The sequence below is a fragment of the Cydia amplana genome, chromosome 8 (genome assembly GCF_948474715.1).
Source record: "Cydia amplana chromosome 8, ilCydAmpl1.1, whole genome shotgun sequence".
Lineage (NCBI taxonomy): Eukaryota > Metazoa > Arthropoda > Insecta > Lepidoptera > Tortricidae > Cydia > Cydia amplana.
The window spans coordinates 1,925,284-1,948,399 of NC_086076.1; the positions used below are offsets into that span (position 1 = coordinate 1,925,284).

At 34.9% G+C, this 23,116-nt stretch overlaps 1 protein-coding gene across 1 annotated transcript in view; it reads left to right on the forward strand.

Annotated features, from left to right (window-relative positions):
- Positions 1–23,116, forward strand: part of LOC134650398 (cardioacceleratory peptide receptor-like) — a 42,242-nt gene that overhangs the window by 14,998 nt on the left and 4,128 nt on the right. The window contains exons 8-9 of the mRNA XM_063505353.1: positions 3,557–3,652; positions 21,509–21,689. Of these exons, the coding sequence (XP_063361423.1) occupies positions 3,557–3,652; positions 21,509–21,689 (277 nt within the window). The remainder of the gene's footprint in view (positions 1–3,556; positions 3,653–21,508; positions 21,690–23,116) is intronic.

The following is a 23,116-nucleotide window of genomic DNA, read 5'->3' on the forward strand; positions in this document are numbered from 1 at the left end:
ATTTTTTTGCAAATCGTTACTACTTTCTGACATTTATCAATAAGGATAATATGTAGACTACGTCGCATAGTGGCAACATCGCCACCGTAAATGCATTCTAGATGTTTTGTTTTTTAATTGGTAATAATTCTGAAACTAGGCGAGTTCCAGAAAAGTTTATAGGACATTTAGTCTTTAAATTAAATATGATCAGCGGCGATATCATGGTCGCATTTTTATCACTTGTCATGTTATGCGTCACTTTCGCACTTACATACTTGTTAGAACGTGACAGGCATGATATCATAAAAAACCGACCATCTTAGCCCTACAGGAATACACTGTTAAAATCTGATAGGTTGTACGTAGTTGTACCGTAAATATTTACATATTATGTATTGAAGGAAATTTAATGCAAAATTACAGAGAGCGGATTTCTCAAAAACTAAACAAAATACCTATCGAAAAACTCGACTGACTCGACTGTATAAAACTTGTAGCAAATTTAATTAGCTTTGATTTTGTATAATGAATTTGTCACAAGGACGCATAGTTACTGAGATATAATAAGCAGAAACCCAAAAAATGGGACCTTCAACCAAACCCTCCTCCCCCTCTCAAGGGGACTTTTGATATGTTCACCTCCTAACGAGAAAGGGGCGGCTACAAGGCCTGGAGCCTAGGGCGGCAAAGACTGCAAATCCGCCACTGTACCTACGACAGAAACAAAATCTCCTCGCCTTAAATATTGGGAACTGAATAAAGAACTTTTGGTTTTGCTACATATGTATGTTTCGCTCAATAAAATGGCTTAGCGCAGGTACTCTGAAGTTATATTAATTTTACGATTTAAATCACGTCCAGTCAGGAGCAGAAGTTGCTAAGCGGGCGAGGTGTTCTAAATTACCTTGACACGCTCTTATTCTCTTAACAATAAAGTTGCCTCAATATCATTTTGAACACATGGCCCGCTTAGCAACTTCTGCTGCTGAGTATACCAATTTTTAGTCAGAATGTGTGACATGTCTAAAAAAACTTATGTTTCCATATACCAGATCTAATATGTATTATGAGATCTGGCATCGCCGCGTAGTATGAATTACTGTGTTTATAAATGCAATACTGCCCTCCAAAATTACCACTCCAAAATTCTCTCGTTTTCATCGCCTCGCTACTAAAAAATCCCCATAACAATTTTTTTTTACAAAAACCTCCCATGCACTCATAGAAATTTTCCCCACGTCTCACCCACATAAAATCGCAGCTTCCTAATCTTCCCATATTTCACCGCGAACAGCCGTCGACTAGAGTCACGTTTCATTTAATTTTCTCTGATTCCCGCTTTAGTTTTTCTGGCCATCAATTTTGGGAACGTTGACATTACAAGTCGGCTGGGCTGTTAGCGCTGATATTTTCTTTTAATATTGCTTTGTGTTTGGACAGCGTGGTCAAATGTTTGAAAAAGGTCACATTGGACTGTCATATTAGAAATTAATATGAAATTGCAACGACTGTGTAGAGGACATCCATTTAATTAAAGTTTCATATCATTATTTTACAAAAAATTGTAAACAGCTGACAGAAATCTACAAAGCAACGACGAACATTGCTATCAAAATTATTACATGAAAAAGTAAGTCTCGCAATGTACGTCCGTAGAACCCAACTCTCATAAATGATTACATAATAATGACTAGTACCTATTATAGTGACCGCATAATTAGATATTTTTTTAATAAATAGAAATAAAACATTTATTAAAATATTGACTTATAAACAGGTACACACCTTACAAATTACAATAAAATCACAAATAATTACATAAATTAGTCAAACCCTTTCCTCGTCGCTTTCGGTACAAAATTGCCCATAATGCTCGCGACATTACCATGCTGGATGGCAATGGATACTAGGAGAGCCTTTGCACCATAATGATTCGGAGCGAAGGGATTAAAAGAATGAATAGACAATAATACGACTTGCCAATTAATATTCACGGAATATATCTAAATATAATACCTATAAACGAGCAATTCTTGTTTATTTATTTATACTTACCTACATATATTTATTAAAACATAATTATTAAGTATTTATAAACATTTATAAAAACAGAAATAATACCTACTAAATTACGTAATATTTATTTATATATATATTTCGGGGATCTCGGAAACGGCTCTAACGATTTCGGTGAAATCTACTATATGGGGGTTTTCGGGGGCGAAAAATCGAACTAGCTAGGTCTTATCTCTGGAAAAACGCGCATTTTTAAGTTTCTATATATTTTCCGAGCAAAAGATAGCCGAGCAGATATTATTAGTATTAATATGTCTTACATATTTGCTACAGTTGCGCTATAAATTATTTCTATTAACTGATAGCACACGAAACAATCCGCACTTCACTAATATTAGTTTAGACAAAACAAATATTAGTTTTCTTCGGAAAGTGTCAATAATCACGGCTCTGTTTGTTTTCCATTTGTCTGACATTTGAACCCTCTTAGTATGCAAATAACAAATATACAAACGTATTTACATTGTATCTGATTTATGCAATACTCTTTAATTACTTTCAGACGTTATGAAAACCGTTAAGTTTAAAAATTTGATATTACTTCGTTTAACCGTTTAACAGGCTAAGTGTAAGGCCTGAGTGGACGCTGGAAGCGGAGCGTTCGGCGGGGCGTGCAGCGTGGCGTCGGGCTCACAAGTGCAAGCGTATAGGAGCGGCCTTAGTGCACGCTGCTCAAATCACTTGTGAGCCCGACGCCACGCTGCACGCCCCGCCGTACGCTCCGCTTCGAGCGTCCACTCAGGCCTTACACTAAGGGATATATATTTCCCACATACGGCACTTCAAACATGTGTTTTATTTTGTCATTTTTCAGCTTGGTAAAGGGTAAAGGGCCTGTCAGCCTGGTAAAGAGTTAATAATTGCCATTTCTAAATAACACTATTTTATACTAATTTAGACGAGAAGAGTCATGGCTTGTCCAACAGGTCTCCATCGCCATACAGCGGGGTAAAGCTGCTAGTGTGATGGGGACCTTTGAACTGGTTTTAGGTCTTAAGTTTTGTACGTATTTATATTACTGAAATAAATAATTTTATGTTTAAAACTAAAAAGTTTATTACTCGGGTTTATTTATACAAACAAGATCGTTTTTAAAATTGGTAATTGTAGTGGAAATATAACAATAATAATCAATTCGTAATAAATATAGCACATTGGTGATTAATTCCTTAAAAACATGCCATGTCCTGACACAACAGTGACATTTTTATACGAACAAGTGCTCCCTGTTTCGTTCCGATGTGTACTCCCTACTTTACGAGCCGTGTCGAGTAAGGGTACGGTCACCGAGCCACTTACGTATGTGGGTCATGCACCGACCGGCTAAAAATCAAAGTTGCTCTTTTTCCCGAAAGTTGGGGATAGGATTTAATTCTGCTTTTGAAGTGCAAATATCACGCTTGACGTATTTGTGGATGGGACAATGTGGCACAAGCAAGTTTAACAGTGGTTTATTAAGTCTTTGAAAACCGTTACGTTAAATGACCATTTTTTTCAGACAGCGATGACTTGGACTCCCGCCGCGCGAGCAGCCGCGGCATCATTCCAAAAGCGAAGATCAAAACTGTCAAAATGACGTTCGTCATCGTGTTCGGTAAGTGGAAAGAGGCACTGACAGACTATAACGTCTCAATGGGGTTGGCCGGCCTAATTATGTAATATTGTTATTGAATAAATGATGATGATGATGATGATGATGATGAATTAAATACTTAGCAGATGGCGCCATCATAGCTTGCCCTGTCAATCCCTAGAATTGTGTTAAATTTTTATTTTTTTAATGCCCTGGATGCCAGTCCTTGAAGCCAAATCTCATAGAAAAAGGGGCAAGCTATGATGGTGCCATCTATGCAAACCTTTGACAGTTGCCAACCCCATTGTACTGTTGTCGAGACATTTTAACACCTGACATCGTTGCTTAAATACAAGATTTCATAGGTACCTACTGATAACTTGCGCTGATGTTTTGGACACCAATCGTATGAAATGACAGCTTTTAAAATTGACTTTGAAGCGGCGAGACATCTTAGTTTAAAATGCCAAAAGCTTCAGTTTAGCTCTTTTTAATTGTTTATGACTTGAAAGTGCCCGTTTTCGTCCTCCGAAACTGAAAACTGTTTCATCAAGACAGCGTTCTGGGGCCTTATTCGACATGCCACTTTTGACGTCGCATGTTGAAGTTCATTTGAATCTGAACAATCATGGGTTGTCGAATAGGTAAACTGTGTCACCTGTCAGTGAATCTCATGTAAACAAATCATTTCATCGCTAGACTTGGTTGTCTATTGGTATGGCCGCCATGTTTGGATTTATGACATTTAAAAGGGGATTCTATGGCATAGAGTAAACTGCATTTCTATTTTCTATAGTTTTTTGATTCCCCTACTCGACGCAAGATGGAGTTAACATTTAAATTTCGATCTTGGCGTTATAAAAATAAACCGCAAGAACATGACATGCAGTTGCGTTGGTGTAGATCTATCATGAAAACGAATATATGACAATTGTCCAGAATTAAAAAAAACTTGACAATAAACATACAGCAATACATATACCACTAAATGTCAAAAAGAAAACAGATTTAGTATAATTACTAGGTAACAAATTATATTTTAAACCAATCGTCGTGGGTCCTAACCCCGGCTCTTAGCAATGAACTTCTTGTAACTTGTGTGAAAAATATCATTTGATATTACACCAATTACTTTATGGTGAAGTAAAATATCATGAGTCATGAGGAAGACGGAGTAGCCAGTAGCCACAATAAGCTATATTTTTGTCCTCTGGGTTAGATGGCAGTGAAACAGTGAGAGATAGTGAAGAATGCGGCAAAATAAGCATTTATTGTGTTGTTAGTAGTTAGTAGACTAGTTTTTTTTCTAAAAATGAAAATTGACGCAACAGCAAGCTCATAGCCCTCTATGAGCCAGTCTGTTAGGTGCAGGCTTAAGGGCTAATCCCGGGGGAAGCGGAGCGTCGGCGACTAGCTGGTGCATCTGCTTATTAACCTCTTCTCACTTTTACCTCAGGTCCTTTGATTAATAAATTAAGGTAAATTCGTAAGAACTAGTGCCTGTGTCATATTCTAAATTGGACGCTATGCCTAATTAGTTGTTATAAATTAAATAAAATAATTATTTATTTAATTAAATTTATAACAACGCAACGTGGGGTTATTCACGATGAATTTTAATGGCTTATATAAGACAGCGGTCGTATATTGCCTCAGAAATTTGGATTTTCTCAGTTTGAATGAACAGCAAACTGGAGACATTGAGATTAATTTTAAACTTATTATTTTAGGTGTTCGTAAGAAATAAGGTATTGACAGACATTGACGGAAAATCGCGAAAACCCGGTCAGGTGCGTCGGACCACGCAAAACGGAGGAGGATTCCATACTTACTTCTTCTACCATGTATCCATATGCCAAAATAGCAACAAAAAAGCCGAACAAAAATACCGTTTCTTCGCAGCACTAGATTTCAGTCCTTTTTTTAGAAAAGTAATATGTTTAGGTACATAATATATATGTAAGTAATTTTGTTATGTGAAACTTATATGTTGTGTTACGAGACTTACGAGTAGGTAACTTTAAACTTTAACAGCCTAACAGATCCCAATAAGGCCTAGTTTACCCTCTGGGTTGGAAGGTCAGATGGCAGTTGCTTTCGGAAAAACTAGTGCCTACGCCAATCCTTGGGATTAATTGTCAAGCTAACAATAGGTTCTCATGATCCGTGACACAATCGAGATAACGCGAGGAAGAATAACTTTGTCACAAGAATATTTGGCCAAATATAAATCCTTATTTTAATACTCTCGTGTATTTGACCTACCTACTCGTATTTAATCGTATTTTGCCACCTAGTAGCCTCGAATTGGTTGTTATATGTAGCTTTCCATAAATTAAAGGTCCTTATGCTTCAATAAGGACGTTTTCATGGGGTCCCGTTGTTTCCCATAAAGTTTTAAGTCAATGTATTGTTTGTCATATTATCATTACTCATAAAACTGAAACCGTTAACATTTCAAGATTTTAGTTAGGTTATCCTATAGATAGGTTAGGTTAGGTTAGATTTGTTTTATGGCAATCCTGAAAAGTGACGCGTTTCTGAACCAAAGGAATTATGACTAACGAAAATTCGAGCAAACAATACATTATGGCTTAAAACTATTTGGGAAACAATAGAGACTCCGTTTTCACCTGAAGTTGCAATAGAAATTGGAAAGCCACATTTTTTCAAGCTTTTACTTAGTTTCATCTGTCCCGTTGGTTGTCTGTCTGTTCCAATGTGGTTCCAATCAAATCATGCAAATTAAATCCCAACAAAAACATAAATGTGAAATGAGAGCCAAGTTCAATATTAAGAATATGTGTCGTTGTTGACTCGCCGACAAAAGAATTGAGATCTATATGGGTGCCAAGTTCTGTGCTGTGTAGAAAATCCTGAAATTATAAAGGATTTGTCTTGGCTAGTTTTTAACAATAAACCAAGTTTTTGAAAAACTAACAGAAAAAGCCCGACCTACTAGCTGTTGCCCGCGACTTCGTACGCGTGGATTTGTATATTGGTGGTTATATATTCTACATTAGCTTAGAACATTATGCAGCAAGAGATTGCGGTAGGACGGTTAATCATTTCTTAATTATTAATATTATACGACGCATGAGACTTGTCTTTCACAACCTACGAAGTTTCAAGCCCCTAACTGAATAAAATTGTCCTCGATGTAATCCCTCTAAACCACCTTAGAAGATTTTCATGTCCTCTATTTAATAAAACCTACTACCTAACTACCTATTTACGAAGTTTCAAGTTCCTAGCTTTAAATAAAATTTGCACCCTAAGACGAACTTTAATCCCCTTTTTAACCCCCTTAGGGGTTGAATTTCCAAAAACGTTACAATTACTTTTTTTTGTTATCGGCTGTTATGCCTTTCTAAGAAGTTTCAAAGCATTTGTAATGGATTCAAACTTTCAACCCCTGTTTAACCCTGTTAGGGGATGAATTTTACAAAACGCTGAAATTACTTTTCCTGTATTTTAATAATATCCCCAAATACAAAGATTCAATTCCCGCGTTCGAAAAAATGTTTGATATCCATACAAACTTTCAACCCCTTTTTCACCACTTTAGGGGATGAATATTCAAAAACGCTGAAATTAGTTTTCTTGTATTTTAATACCATATATTTTTACGACGTTTCAAGTTCCTAGCTTAAAATAAAATTTGAACGCCATACAAACTTTCAACCCCTGTTTAACCCTGTTAGGGGATGAATTTTACCAAACGCTGAAATAACTTTTCCTGTCTTCTAATAATATCCCCAAATACAAAGATTTAAGTCCCGCACTCTCATAAATATTTGATATCCGTACAAATTTTTAACCCCATGTTTTACCACCTTGGGGGATGAATTTTTAAGAACGCTGAAATTTGTTTTTTTTGTATCTTAATTTAATACCTATTTGCAAAGTTCCAAGTTCATAGCTTAAAATAAAATTTGCACCCTAAGACGAACTTTCATCCCCTTTTTAACCCCCTTAGGGGTTGAATTTACAAAAACGTTGCAATCACTTTTTTTTGTTATCGGCTATTATGCCTTTCTAAGAAGTTTCAAAGCATTTGTAATGGATTCAAACTTTCAACCCCTGTTTAACCCTGTTAGGGGATGAATTTTACAAAACGGTGAAATTACTTTTCCTGTATTTTAATAATATCCCCAAATACAAAGATTCAAGTCCCGCACTCTCAAAAATATTTGATCTCCGTACAAATTTTCAACCCCTTTTTTACCACCTTGGGGGATGAATTTTTAAAAACGCTGAAATTAGTTTTCTTGTTTTTTAATTTAATACCTTTTTACGAAGTTTCAAGGTCCTAGCTTAAAATAAAATTTGCACCCCAGGACAAAGTTTCATCGCCTTTTTTACCCCCTTAGAGGTTGAATTAACTAAAACGTCGCAATTACTTTTTTTTGTCATCGGCTATTATGCCTTTCTAAGAAGTTTCAAAGCATTTGTAATGGATTCAAACTTTCAACCCCTTTTTAACCCTGTTAGGGGATGAATTTTCAAAAACGCTGAAATTGCTTTTCCTGTCTTATAATAATATCCCCATATACAAAGTTTCAAGTCCAACACTCACAAAAATATTTGATCTCCATACAAACTTTCAACCCCTTTTTCACCACCTTGGGGGATGAATTTTCGAAAACGCAGATATTAATTTTCTTATTTTTTAATTTAATACCTTTTTACGAAGTTTCAAGGTCCTAGCTTAAAATAAAATTTGCACCCCAGGACAAAGTTTCATCCCCTTTTTTACCCCCTCAGAGGTTGAATTACCTAAAACGTCGCAATTACTTTTTTTTGTCATCGGCTATTATGCCTTTCTAAGAAGTTTCAAAGCATTTGTATTGGATTCAAACTTTCAACCCCTTTTTAACCCTGTTAGGGGATGAATTTTCAAAAACGCTGAAATTACTTTTCCCGTTTTATAATAATATCCCCATATACAAAGTTTCAAGTCCAACACTCACAAAAATATTTGATCTCCATATAAACTTTCAACCCCTTTTTCACCACCTTGGGGGATGAATTTTCGAAAACGCAGAAATTAATTTTCTTGTTTTTTAATATAGTACATTTTTACAAAGTTTCAATTTCCTAGCTCAAAATAAAACTTGAACCCCATACAAACTTTCATCCCCTTTTTAACCCCCTTAGGGGTTGAATTTCTCAAAATCGCTCCTTAGCTCTTATACGTTTTATAAATGCAACCTAGTGTCCAAATTTCAACTTTCTAGCATTTGTAGTTTCGGCTCTACGTTGATGAGTCAGTCAGTCAGTCAGTCAGTCAATCAGTCAGGACACGTGCATTTATATATATAGATAGATATGCCTATACTTAAAAACTAGCCAAGACAAATCCTTTATAATTTCAGGATTTTCTATTATTTTATAATTATTTTGAACAAGCTAAGGGACTTGAATACATGTGCCAAATTTAATGTGTGTAGGTTAAGTAGGTTTCAAGTTGTGAAGGGGTCAAAAGTAGCTCGAAATGGTTCGTGTAATATTACACACGGTTGCTGCGTCGCCAGTTCCTTTTTCTTTGAACTTGGCTGGACACGCTACCGCGTGTCTAGATTTGACCCACTTCTCGGGTGTTCAATGAAGCTGAAAATTTACATAAGTACATAATATGTAATATGGGTGACAATACAATATTTTTATGGTTACCATCGATGATGATACAGACAGTGGTCTTTTAAGTCTTTTTAACTTTGTGATAAAACAACGCAACTTAATTATATTTGAAAATATTTAAAGAAAAATACAGTCAGAAATTCGAAATTTTGTTATCTAACCTCTCTATCACTCTTGCATATTCGAGCGATAAAGAGGCAAATAGCTGAGTTTCGATTTTCGCACTTCCCGATAGGCCCCTTTGTAAACATTGATGTGTCTATGTCAAATTATTAATTGTCTGTGAAAACTTGTTAAAAAAAGTTTAAAGGCAAAGAGTAGTATAATATGTATATATATATCTGGTCAACCAAATCTTGTCAGTAAAAAACGGCACGAAATTCAAATCTTCCATGGGACGATATCCCTTCGCGCCTACATTTTTCAAAATTGCCGCCTTTTTCTACTGTCAAGATCTGGTTGACCAAGTATACCTATATAGCGCTGGCGGTACACCGAGAAATTCAGTAAAATGCTGCAAATGATGTTAAAGGTATGAAAATCGGTACGATTGATCTTTAGAACATTTGAAACAAACCCGAAGCACCAACAAATAAAAAAAAAACGAGAGGAGTTATGACGTCATCTTTTTTTTGTAAAGAATAAAAAAATATTGTTTAAAAACCTATCGTGTTTGGTATTAAACGAAAGGGCTTTCTGAGCCGATTCCAAACATATATCACATCATTACATTTCAGTAATTTTTTTTTTAATTATAATATAAATAATTTTCAAAACATACCAATTAAGTTTGGGTTTCTCCAGATACAATACGGTAAAAAATTTTTTTGTAAAATATACCTCTAATCTTATACCTAATATCCTCATATCTAACCCTAATAAAGCAATTTTGAAATTATATACATTTAGGTTTTTTTTTATTTTTCAATTTTACATAGTCTATGAATCTCTCAATTAAATATTTAAAAAGAAAGCATAAAATTAATATATAACGGTTTTTTTCAGAAAGTCGCTTATATCTGGGAATCTATAAGTCGTAGTAAAAATTGTCTATGTAATAATTAAGAAAGAATTAACCGAAAAAACTCACCTTTAACGTCCCCCCTTTCCCGAGTTCTCCACCCTCCACTCATCTGAACTTTTTCTTACTTAAAGCTTAGATATTACCAAAGGAACATGTAATAGTATTTTATGCAACTGTTGTTTAAGAGAGGTCAAAAAAGGCGAGTGGCGTGAGTAACAATAACAACAAACAACAACCGACTCAGTTAAACAACGTTGCATACAATACTTTTTCTACGACCAAGCACTTTGAAATGCAATGAAATAATAATAAAAATGGATGATGATGATTGTTTCATGTCCTAATGTGATAGGTTGTTCAGTGCGTGGGATTCTTAAGGGGAACAAAAATTTTATTATTTTGCGCTACGACGCACGGTTTAGGAGATACAGCCCTATAAATATTTTTCTTCCTCTTTTTCTTTTTTTTTCTTTTTTTGTGTTTTTTAAATCTTACTTAGGAATTCCTTAAAGGGGAACGAAAATTTGATTATTTTTGCGCTACGACGCACGGTTTAGGAGATACAGCATTATAAAGTTTTTTTTTGTTTTTTTTTTATCTCTTTTTTGTTTTTTTTTTATATTAATTAGGGTTTCTTACAGAGGAATGAACATTTTAATATTTTTGCGCTACGAGGGGCGTTCAAAATATTCTCGGTATTGATATCTTACGACCTCTTCTAAAATTTCTTTCGTTACTGGCCGCTAAGGTTTATTCATTGACATTAAAAAAAAGTATAATTCGAACCGAGATAGTCTTTTGTTTTTCTGCAATTGCTGAACAAACATGAACATCATGTGCGAATTGACAATGTTAACTAAATTAGAACATCGATGCGTGATAAAATTCTTGACAAAACAGGGTAAAAATCAAAAAACCATAAAAGAGGAAATGGATTGTGTTTACCGTGAGTCTGCTCCTTCTTTATCTACCATTCAAAAGTGGTCAAGCGAGTTTAAACGCGGAAGGGAGAGTATTGAAGATGACCCTAGACCTGGCCGGCCTGTAGTAGCTACTTCACAAGAAAATATTGATAAAGTGGAAAAACTTATATTGGAAGATGGTCGAGTGAAGGTAAAATCTATAGCACAAGTAACCAATCTCTCTATTGGTACCGTACATGATATTATACATGACCATCTTAATATGTCAAAAGTAAGTGCAAGATGGGTTCCGCGAATGCTGACTCGGCTTCAAAAAGACATGCGTGTAGCTTGTTGTTCCGATTTTATTGACCTGTGCGGTGAAAATCCTGATGAGGTGCTGCAAAGAATAGTTACTGGAGATGAAACCTGGGTTCATCATTATGACCCAGAGAGTAAACAAGAGTCCATGCAGTGGCACATTAAGTGTTCAGCTCATCCCAAGAAGTTCAAGGTCATCCCTTCAGCTGGCAAGGTCATGGCCACGATATTTTGGGATTGTGAAGGAGTATTACTAATCGATTATAAAGAAAAAGGTGTAAATATCACAGGACAGTACTACGCTAACATTCTATGTCAATTAAAGGATGTAATTAAAGAAAAGAGGCGAGGAAAGTTAACCAAAGGTATTCTGCTTCTGCATGACAACGCCCCCGTCCATACTGCTCATATTGCCAAGGCAGCTATTGTTGAATGTGGGTTTAAAACTGTAACTCACCCACCGTATAGTCCGGACTTAGCCCCCAGCGACTTCTTTTTGCTCCCCAATCTTAAAAAGGATCTGCGTGGAAATAAATTTTCTGACGATGAAGCATTGAAGGCGGCAGTGGAGGAGCATTTTTACACGAAAGATAAAAAATATTTTTACGAGGGAATAAAAAAAATAATTGATCGATCTTTTAAGTGTATAAACATAGGGGGGGAGTATATTGAAAAATAAAAATATCAAACTTTTCGTACTTGTTTGTTTTCATTCTCATACCGAGAATATTTTGAATACCCCTCGTACGACGCACGGTTTAGGAGATACAACCCTATAAAAAAAATCTTTTTTTTTTTGTTTTTCGTGTTTTCTAAATATTACTTAAGAGTTTCAAAGGGGAACGAAAATTTGATTATTTTTGTGCTACGACGCACGGTTTAGGAGATACAGCCCTATAAAGATGAAAATAATCGTACCATTAACCAAAACATGTCTATGGTTTACTCATCTGTCAGAAATGACAATTAAAATTAGGTTGGAAACAATGTATTCCATACAATATTTTTTAAGTGGTGATTACACGAAGTATCGTAAAAGTGCCAAAAAGATACTGCGTGTATGCACAAATATTTTTTTGGGGAATAGACTAAAGACTTGTCTTGATAACTATAAGTTAGGGGTTTAAAGGTGTGTGCACGACCCTTTAAATGACAAATAAAAGTACGGGAGTAGAAAAACCAAGTTTCAATACTCTTATTTTACCCGAATGACATTATTACTCGTATTGAGTAATTCGGCAAGGCTATTATTACACTTTGTAAAATTTAAAAATTAAAAAAAAAAACCTAAATGTAAATATTTTCAAAGTTGCTTTATTAGGGTTAGATATGAGGATATTAGGGATAATTTGAGGTATATTTTACAAAAAAAAAATTATGATATTGTATCTGGAGAAGCCCAAACTTGGTATGTTTTGAAAACTATTTTTATTATAATTTAAACAAAATGACTGAAATGTAACTATGTGATAGCATTGGCTCAGAAAGCCCTTTCGTTTAATACCATACACGATAGGTTTCTAAACATTTTTTTTTTATTTCATACAAAAAAACATGACGTCATAACTCCTCTTTTTTTTTATTTGTTGGTGCTTCGGGTCAAATTGTTTCAAATGTCCTAAAGATCAATCGTACCGATTTTCAGACCTTTAACACCATTTGCAGCATTATACTGATTTTCGCGGTGTACCGCCAGCGCTAGAAGTGGGCAGCAAAGAGTAGTATAATATATAGGACAGTCGGCAGTCAACGTTTGTTCCTAATAAATATAACATTGATGAATCAAGGCGGTTTGTTTAAAGAGGGCCTGCCGCGAAACCAATTTCGTTATCTGCCACCATTAAATTTCGCTCGTATATGCAAGAGTGATAGAGAGGCAGATAACGACATTTCCCCCATCCCCCTTTGGATGGTTCTTGTTTGAGTTATAATGTCACTGTATTGAGGACTCAACCTTTCCATTTTTAAAGTGTTTTTATATAGACATGACACTGGCTACTGTAGTAAATGCCAAAAAAGAAAAAAAAACGCTGTTATAGTAACGAAAATAATAAACACGTCAATCGGAATAAACAACGTAATATCCAAGAAAAAATGGCAAAATAGTATATGATAAATATCTAAAACATCATTAATTATCGAATTAAGATTACATACAACTTTGTGTAAAAAAAATTGAGGCAATTATACAGCCCGATTATACGGGTTACATCTTGAAAAAGATGATTATCTTGGAAAGAAGAGTAAATATACATAGGTGAACATAATGGTGAACAAAGGTATAGTAAAATAGGTAGGGACATAATTCAGGGTTTGCTTGTCTGGTCCACGAATGCTGTACCTATCACGACCACGGCACGGCCGTCTCCTGCTAACTTTTCGCTATAATAGTAAAATCATAGGTCTAATACCTATGATTTTAATATTATAGCGAACAATATTTCATGTTCATGATCTCGAATTTAAGACTTTAGCTTAGATTTATGGCGTGCGGCCTAGCGCGCGTTGCCTCTATGAGGAGCTGTCAAAGCGTTTTATATCTGTATGCTTTTGATGATGCGGATCAGCATTGTTATCCAGCGGGGCAAGCGGCCAGCCTGCAGAAGGGCACCCTACCGCACTTGGTAGGTCACTACACTCACTACCAGGATTTAGGGCTAATAATTTATTTATAAGTTTTTAATACCTTTAAACGAGCAATTCTTGTATATTTATTTATTTATTTATATGTACCTATATATATTTCGGGGATCTCGGGAACGGCTCTAAACGGATTTAGATGAAATTTGCTATATGGAGGTTTACGGGGGCGCAAAATCGATTTTGCTAGGTTTTATCTATGTTTTTATCTATGTGCCGGACAGGTACGTGGGGCGCAGGCGGCGGCCGCGACTGCTGGCCGAGTCGCGCGGGCGCACCAACCTGCTAGGTCTGGCGCCACTGACGCGCGCTATTCGGACCCTCAATATAATAGCGGAAAATATTGACATATTCTCATGCTCTTTGACTGAATTCACAATATCAACATTAAATATATTATGTTATAGACGTAATGGCTTACTTTAGATATGTATGGTTAATAATTACACTATTGTCTTAGGTTTACCTGTAAAGATAGTTGTAAGTGTGGAAAAAAATAAATAAAATAAAAATCTCTGGGAAAACGCGCATTTTTGGGTTATTATATGTTTCCCGAGCAAAACTCGGTCTCCCAGACATTAAGTTTTTAATTTAAGTGTTTTTATCATGTTTCATATTTAAACTTACAGATGTGAATCGCCAGCAGAGTTTTTGGAGAGGTGTGGTTTTCTTATTTCCTGTTACCAACCTTAAACACCATACCTACTTAAATATCAGAAAATAATAAAGTGAAGAAAATTAAATAAAGTTGAATGCTTAAAAACTTTAATGTTTTATTAAAATTAAACGAAAAAAGAAGTGTAAACTGAAATAGATCTATTTTTTTTATTTGTAGTTGAATAACATATATGTATTTAGTCTCCTTTAATTAAAAATCATCTCTGAGTAGATACATATTAAACAATAGGTACTTTTAGGTCTTGGTAGTAATGTTAGGTCTTATGACCTACTGTATTTGACTATATTACTTACCAAGACCGGAGCCTGACCTGTCAGTCACCAACTATTTTGATGCTCTTTGTAGGTAGCATCAAAATAGTTGGTGACTGACAAAGTTACCAAGTTCCTAAGGTAGTAGGTACCTATATAGTAGGTAGCAGTAGCGCAATATTTAGTCAAAATATTTTGACTAATTTAGATTATTTTTATGCCAAAAAAGTAATACAAGCAATTCATGTTCCACTTAGTAATAAAATACGGACTTTTCTGAATATGTGGTTTACGAAATGTGTTAAGGTACAACTTGTGGTTTATTAACGTGGTTTAGAAATAGGCAGCTTGAGTTGAGAGAGGTGATGAGTAAATTGTTTCATTTTTTTACAATTTTGAGCGTTTATAGGAGAATGTGTGGAGCGAGCATTATTTGACGTGTAGGTGTGGGTTCAACAAAAAGATCGCTTGTCAATAAGGCATTCTTGCTGTTAAAATTCAATTATTAATAGCCTTTATCGACCATCAGCAATGTAGTCCCTTTTTGATTGATGGAAATTGTCACGTAAGTTCCACTACTCGCCGCCGCATCGCCTACAGCGCATTCGTTGGTCTATCGCTCACAAGATGTCATTAATTCATGTAAACTTACGTACTGAAAAAAAAAAGTTTTACTCTTTGCTATAAATTACCCTTTCGCACGTCAAAAACTCCAAGATGGAGCCGAAGGTCATAGAGAAAAAAGTCTACATTTGGAATCATTACTTGTCAAAATTTGACATTAGCAATCCACAGTTAGGTGACAACCAAACCAAACCATTATAAACCTTAAAGTAATAATAAAACAAAGTTGTTTTTTGTTAAATTATTGTTTGTACCAAATGAACTTCAGTACGGATATGATGGTCGTTCTTGTCTACGTGACAGCGTGATAAAACGGTGTCCGTCACTTTCTTTCCCACGGTGTTAAACAGTGACAGTTATTTTATCACGTGGATAAAGATGGATAAAGCTATCCATAATAGGCTGGCAGCACTTGATGAACTTCAAATGAACTTCAACAGTTGAATTTCAAATGACGCGAAATCTGACAGTTGTACATGTCGAATAGGGGCCCTGTTCCCTGTTTCAAACTATTAGTCTACTCTATATGAGTGAAGTAGTTACGTGAAAACACGAGGCATCATATACCTTTGTAAATGGACAGTGAGATATCAAATAAATATCACTCTGTTGTGTTGTAGGGAACTCCTTATTTGGCAAACTGTTAGGTTCCCTAAAGTATGACATTTGTTTATGATATAGCGTGTAGGGTGGCAAAGCAAAACAAAGTTAGATGTTAGTTAGTAAGTATAATTTTGCACTCTAATACGACCGTAGAGTACAAAAATATACATTTTTTTTCATATATCTATAAATATTTGTGTATGAAAGTAAAATTTAAATTATCGTATTAATAATTAAAGTATAGGTAAGTATTCGGTTTTAAACAGTTTGTTTACTTGCCATGTTTCACAGACTTGTTTGCGTCAATAAAACATAAAATTTTCCTATATTTCTTAAAATCTCGTGTCTTGCCAACTTTACTGACAAGCTTTTAGCAGTGAAATGTCTTTCCTTGATTTATTTAAAATTCGCTGACCAAAAACAAGAGCGTGCCAAGGTAAAATTAGAATTTGGTATATTCTAACATTCCTATGGAATTGGATAGAATAAAAATTACCATTTAGGCATTGGCAAAGGAGTAAAACCAGCCAGCGTATTATGGATAGCTTTATCCATCTTTATCCACGTGATAAAATAACTGTCACTGTTTAACACCGTGGGAAAGAAAGTGACGGACACCGTTTTATCACGCTGTCACGTAGACAAGAACGACCATCATATCCGTACAGGAAAATATATACAAGTACGTAAACTATAACTTATTTAAAAAAAAAACCTTATTTCCGAGGCCATAAAAAGAAAAAATCTGAGTTTAGGTCAATTTCGCCAAAAAAAACTATTTTTAAATATATTTAGATTGGTGTAAACTGTGTCTAAACTCTGAAACTAGACGAAATCCAGACAAGTTTATATGACAATTTTGTATTTAAATAATGATCAGATTAATCAGCAATAGACAGTTAAAAATATTCGGGTTCCTCGTAGGCACGTTGTATTAGGGTTGTCATGGATAAATTATATGGAATTTAAGACCTGCACGAAGATTAATGATTACAGAGATTTATTACGATCTGTCATGATCGAAGTCAATTCGTACGACAGCTCTTTATTAATAGCATTGAAAGGAATATAATTAATTGAATGTCAATACAATAGAAAGTTAAACATTTTTGAATACGATACTTTTACATTTTATGATACTTTAATATGTATAAGTTAACGATACTTTAATATATATATTTAATATGTTTTTTTACCCTTTCATTTCAGCCTAGATTATAATTATGTAGTTTCATCATCACCTCCTAGCCGTTTTCGGCCACAGCGACTGCTTTCTACTGCTGAGAGCGTCGCTGGTGCGCTCTCAGGTGACTGACGTAGCCAATCTTTGCAGCAAAATGTGCGGCCTCACTCGCTGCAGGCAATTATGTAGTAGACCATTAAAAACTTATTTACCCGGTATGAAAATGCTAAAAATAATGTTCCTTTTTTATGCGACAGAGCTGTAAATGTGGCCACCATATGGTAAATATCAAATCTGAAACGTTATAAAGCTACAAGAGCTTTCGCATAAACATGTCCACTAATGACGTGACATGATGTTGAACATGATGTGGCACGATGGAACGTGTCACGTAAAATGTTGTAACACCGTGACAGATAACAATTATACTATATCAACAGGAAAATGAGAAACTTTTTCCACAGTAAAGTTTAGTTATTTATGAAACGATTTGAATCAAGAGAACTCGAAAGACGGAAAATATTGTAGCGATCTAAACTAAACAATTCAACTGCCAAAATATTGTGGCTGTTGCTGGGCTGTTGTTATTTTAGATCCTTAAGATGTTCATTTATTTTTAAATTTCTCACAGTGTTGGTTTTATATATTTGTGATTTTTAGAGCTTCTCCCTTATCGTTTAAGACGGGCTTTTCAGTCCCTGGATACTTGCCATAGTATATATAAAAAAAAACAAGCCAAGTGCGAGTCGGACTCGCGCACGATGGGCTCCGTACCATTTCAAAAAACGGCTCCAGCAAAAAACGGCTAAAAATTACGTTTGTTGTATGGGAGCCCCACTTAAGTATTTATTTTATTTTATTTTTATTTTTTGTTGTTATAGCGGCAACAGAAATACATCATCTGTGAAAATTTTGGGTACGGAACCCTAAATATTAATAATGTCGAGGCAATTCTGTGCTAAGCCTATTATTGTGTACTAAATAGGCTTATTAAATTACCGTTCCAATATATCTCGAGTTGACTGTACCTAGACGTCCCATAACGGAGTCGTTGACCGAACTTTGAATGTAAGTCCCATGAAACTTTATCGGATGGGCCATAAACACTGTTTAGATAAAAGGTTAGACGCGTTAAAACGTCGGGAGTTTCGGGAAATCTGTCAGCTTTGCATAAATAAAAGGAGACCTTTTTGGCGAGGTTTAAGAAAATTTTATAAGGAAAATATCATAAATTCACGTAGGTAGTTCAAAAGCTAAGCCAACCCTAAAAATGTCACATTGAATATTATATAATGAACAAGGTAAAGTGTCCAACACTTTACCTTAACAAATGTAACTGTAGATTTCAGAAACCAACAATTTCACGCACAATATTTCTGTCACTTATCCCTAAATATTCGAAACTTCGACTTTATTTTTAACAAGACATTTATTTTATATTCTTTATTAAAATCAAAAGTTCGTCGATGAATATTATTGAGTTTTATCCCCAAATAGACAACAATTCTGTATTTTTAAATAACATCTGTGTCAAAACTTCTTTAGTTTGAGGTTGAGGTCCTGTACCCATTTTAAAATGAACGGACTAAAAATTAAATTAATAATTAATTGGTAAAAACCTACTGCTTTAAATTTGTATTAAAAGTCTTATAAAATGTATCCAAATCATTAACTTTTGTAATGTCCCCTGAAAAGACGCCGGTTTCCCTGAACCTTTTTGACTCATCTAACACAACATAAAAATCATCATTTCTACAGGGTGCCATCTGAGTCGTGATCAGTAATATGTTTTTCTAACTCCATAAACAACGAGCAATTTAATGCCCCTACTGTTACTAAAATCAGACAAGATTTTTTTTATTTTTTGTCATTTATTTTTCTTTTATAAGTGGGTTTAGGATATTACAACGGCTTATTAAGATATTCAAATTAGTAAATTGAATCGCCTCTTTGAATCGGAACTGTCATTGACATCAATTTTGTCATTTGTCCCAGTTAGAAATAAAATTTACTTAATTTTTCATTTGAAACATCTTACAAAGCTGTTTAAATACCACAATGGCACTTGTAAAAGTAAAATAAATGACAAAAAATAAACAATAAAATAAAAAAAATCTTGTCTGATTTTAGTAAGAGTAGGGGCATTAAATTGCTCGTTGTTTATAGAAAAACATATAACTGATCACGACTCAAATGGCACCCTGTATTTGTCACGATTATAGGAGACTGCTGTACAAATTATACGTAGTACGCACTAATGACATATAATAAATCGAGCGACCGAAAAACTAAATGGATGCCGTGTCGTCCAGGTAATTTATAGTATCACATTTAGTATTCTAGCTGCTCAGTTAGTATTTTTGTTAGTAATTTATAGTAGAAGACATCCAAGATGGCGAAAATTTATGAGAAAATAATGTCCAAGGGTTATTTATTATGATTTTAATGCGTTATTTATTTAGCATATGAAGGAATCCAGTGAGCGCTGCGAGGTCCTGATGGGACAGTGCAGCTGCCAAGTTTGTTACTCTTTTAGCACCACCCGGGGGTCACGTGTAGGGCTATCTAAGGTAATTCCTACGGACGCAGAGTAACATCGACCCCCAATTTTAAATAAATAAATAAAATTTGTTTATTTCAGACTTTTACATCCATATTGTGTTAGTCTACTTACATCGAAACTTAGAAACTAGATGTTAGTACCTACATAAACAAAAACAGAAAAAGGAGTCACCCAATATACATTTTATGCCCTTCCCGTCACAATACTGACCCAATATTTTAATATTGGACAGTCAAGGCGTCCAGCTACCATCCTCAGGATGTTGTTATTACTGTCTCGCACTCGCCTCAGCAAAGAGGCTACCCTCTTGCGTCTGATGGCATGGAAGCCATCCGTGTGCGCCTCGGCAAACATGCCTGACGCACTGCAGTGGCGAGGCAGCTTTAACAACATCCTGAAGATGTTATTGTATTGTATACGGAGCGCGTTATAAACGCGCTTCGTATGTTTCACCCATAGACTGCACGAGTAGAAGGATCTACAAAACGCTTTAAATAGTGTAAGTTTTGACGACTGGTCTGGCCTGTGTTCGAATCCCGTTAAGGGCATTTCATTTGTCTGATGAGCACAGATATTTGTTCCTGAGTCTTGGGTGTTTTCTATGTATTTATGTATTTGTATATTATATACATCGTTGTGTGAGTACCCACAATACAAGCCTTCTTGAGCTTACTGTAGGACTTAGTCAATATGTGTAAGAATGTCCTATAATATTGATTTATTTATTGAAGAACTTCATGCTTTGCACAGATTTAATTAAGTAAATAAAAGTCCTAACAAGTAAATTTTAGGATCTAAGATTTTAATACAATTGAGTTTTATCTTCGACATCCTTGACAGAAAAGCTCATTAGGTAGGTACATAATATCATTAATATCCAAACGAATTTACCAAGGGCTCAAAGTGCATTTAGCGGCAATAAATTGTTTAAACTTTTGACAATTAATGTGCCAAATGGCACCCTTCATAGTTTGTAATGCCACACTTTTCCTGTCTCCTAGAACTTAGCCTATATTTCACATTTAATGTCTTGGATGGGATAATGCTAAAGTATAATGGTTATAAAACATTATGGAACCTTAATGAACGATCACTGAGCAATCGACAAGAAACTGTAGTGAAAAAAGTTGACAACATTTTTGTTTATTATTGAGACAAGCTTTTAATAAATTTTGATTAATTAACCCTTTAACCGCCAGAGTCTGATATATAAGACATTACATATCCAGCTCATTTCGCCACAGTCTGATAAATAGGACAAAGATCTGATTTGGTTTTTACAGCACATTTATAACTCCCGTAACTATGCCAACCTTACTCTGCGTGGTATAATTACTGTCGGTGGCGACACGAGCACGCTCGATCAAAAATTGCTGGCGGTTAAAAGGTTAAAAGCTTGGAAAACAAATACCTGACAACTAATCAAACAATATCGTCTCCTTAGTGTTCGTACTCTGCTGGTCTCCATACATGATCTTCGACCTACTCCAAGTATACGACTACGTGCCCGACACGCAGGCCAACGTGGCCATCGCGTCCCTCATCCAGAGCCTCGCGCCGCTCAACTCCGCTGCCAACCCTGTCATCTACTTCATATTCTCCAACAGGATATTCCTCAGTTTAAGGTAAGTGTTCTTTTTTATCTAATGGCTCCTCCTCTATACGATGGGCCAACGCCGGCCACTCCAAGGGACGCATTTATGCGTTAGAGGGAGCAAGTGATATTGCTATCTCATCCTACCGCATGGCTGCGTCCCTTGGAGTGGCCGGCGTTGGCCCATCGTGTAGAGGAGCCATTAGCGTTTACGAGTATTACAAAAACCTCAAAGCCCACGGTCCGTTTTCCACTTCACATGATCTTCGGAATCCACTTTTGAAATGCCATTGATACATATCATCTCTACAATCATACCTCCAATTCTACCGTCTATATTTTCTTTATATTTTCTATCATTAGCGTTATCGCTTCACTCATCTGGCTTAATTATGTTTCTGTGTTCATCTTTACTTTTTCTATCCTCGATATAATAATTCAAAATATAAATTAAATTAAAATTAATTGTCTCTCTCACTAAAGATTGTCATGTACTTATTAAGAAAACGTAACATTCAATTAAATATATATCAAATAGAAATTTTAATTGATGACGCTGTTAACAATTTGGGATCGTCATTTCCATGTTAAATAAAGATAAAGATAAAAATATCACAAGAGAAATTAAGTAGGTACTATTTTAAAAATAAAATTAAATAGGAAATGTTTTTTAATTTAAAATTTCAATACAAATTCAATTCCAAAAGGTTTATCATTTATTTGCGCTAAAATGCTTTATTACACATTCATATTCAATAATTTATTTCCATTAAAAAAAAACACATAGAAATGCATGCAAATACAATTTTTAAAATCACAGAGATCACAACAATACAGAGATCAGAAACAATAATAGACACATAGCTAAGTCAAATAGAAAAAATAAACAAAACAATATATAGGTATGTGCTAGTAAAAGTTATTCAATATAACCGACATATGAACCAACTAACAGAGTACGAGTATAGTTAGACGTAATAAAATGACTATATAATTATAGTTTCATAACACGTGACACGACTCGACATGCTTAATTTCCCCAGTTTCAGCCACCCTTTGATTAATTAGTGGCTCCGTCATTTAGTTCATAATTCATGATAATTAGTTTAAGAAATTTAATGGAACTCACAGGTGAATAATTAACTCCAGATTCAAAGCTATGAACTAAGTAATTCCGCCTTTCCCGTGAAGTTGCTGAACATTTTGTTTTGAAACTTAATTAATTATCACTTTAGATTTATGGACTTAAATACAAAATATTAACAAAGCCATAAGATTTAAACAAGTCCATTTTAAGCAAACTTCTGAGTAGATTCAGAGTTACAAAGATCCTTCGATAGAATTTGGAATTATGCTCAAATAGCCATCAGTCATTTTACGGACCGGAAGCATGGCAAATTAAAAATCGTTTATAATAGCATTAATAGCTGATGTTTATAGTTATACGAATATATTATC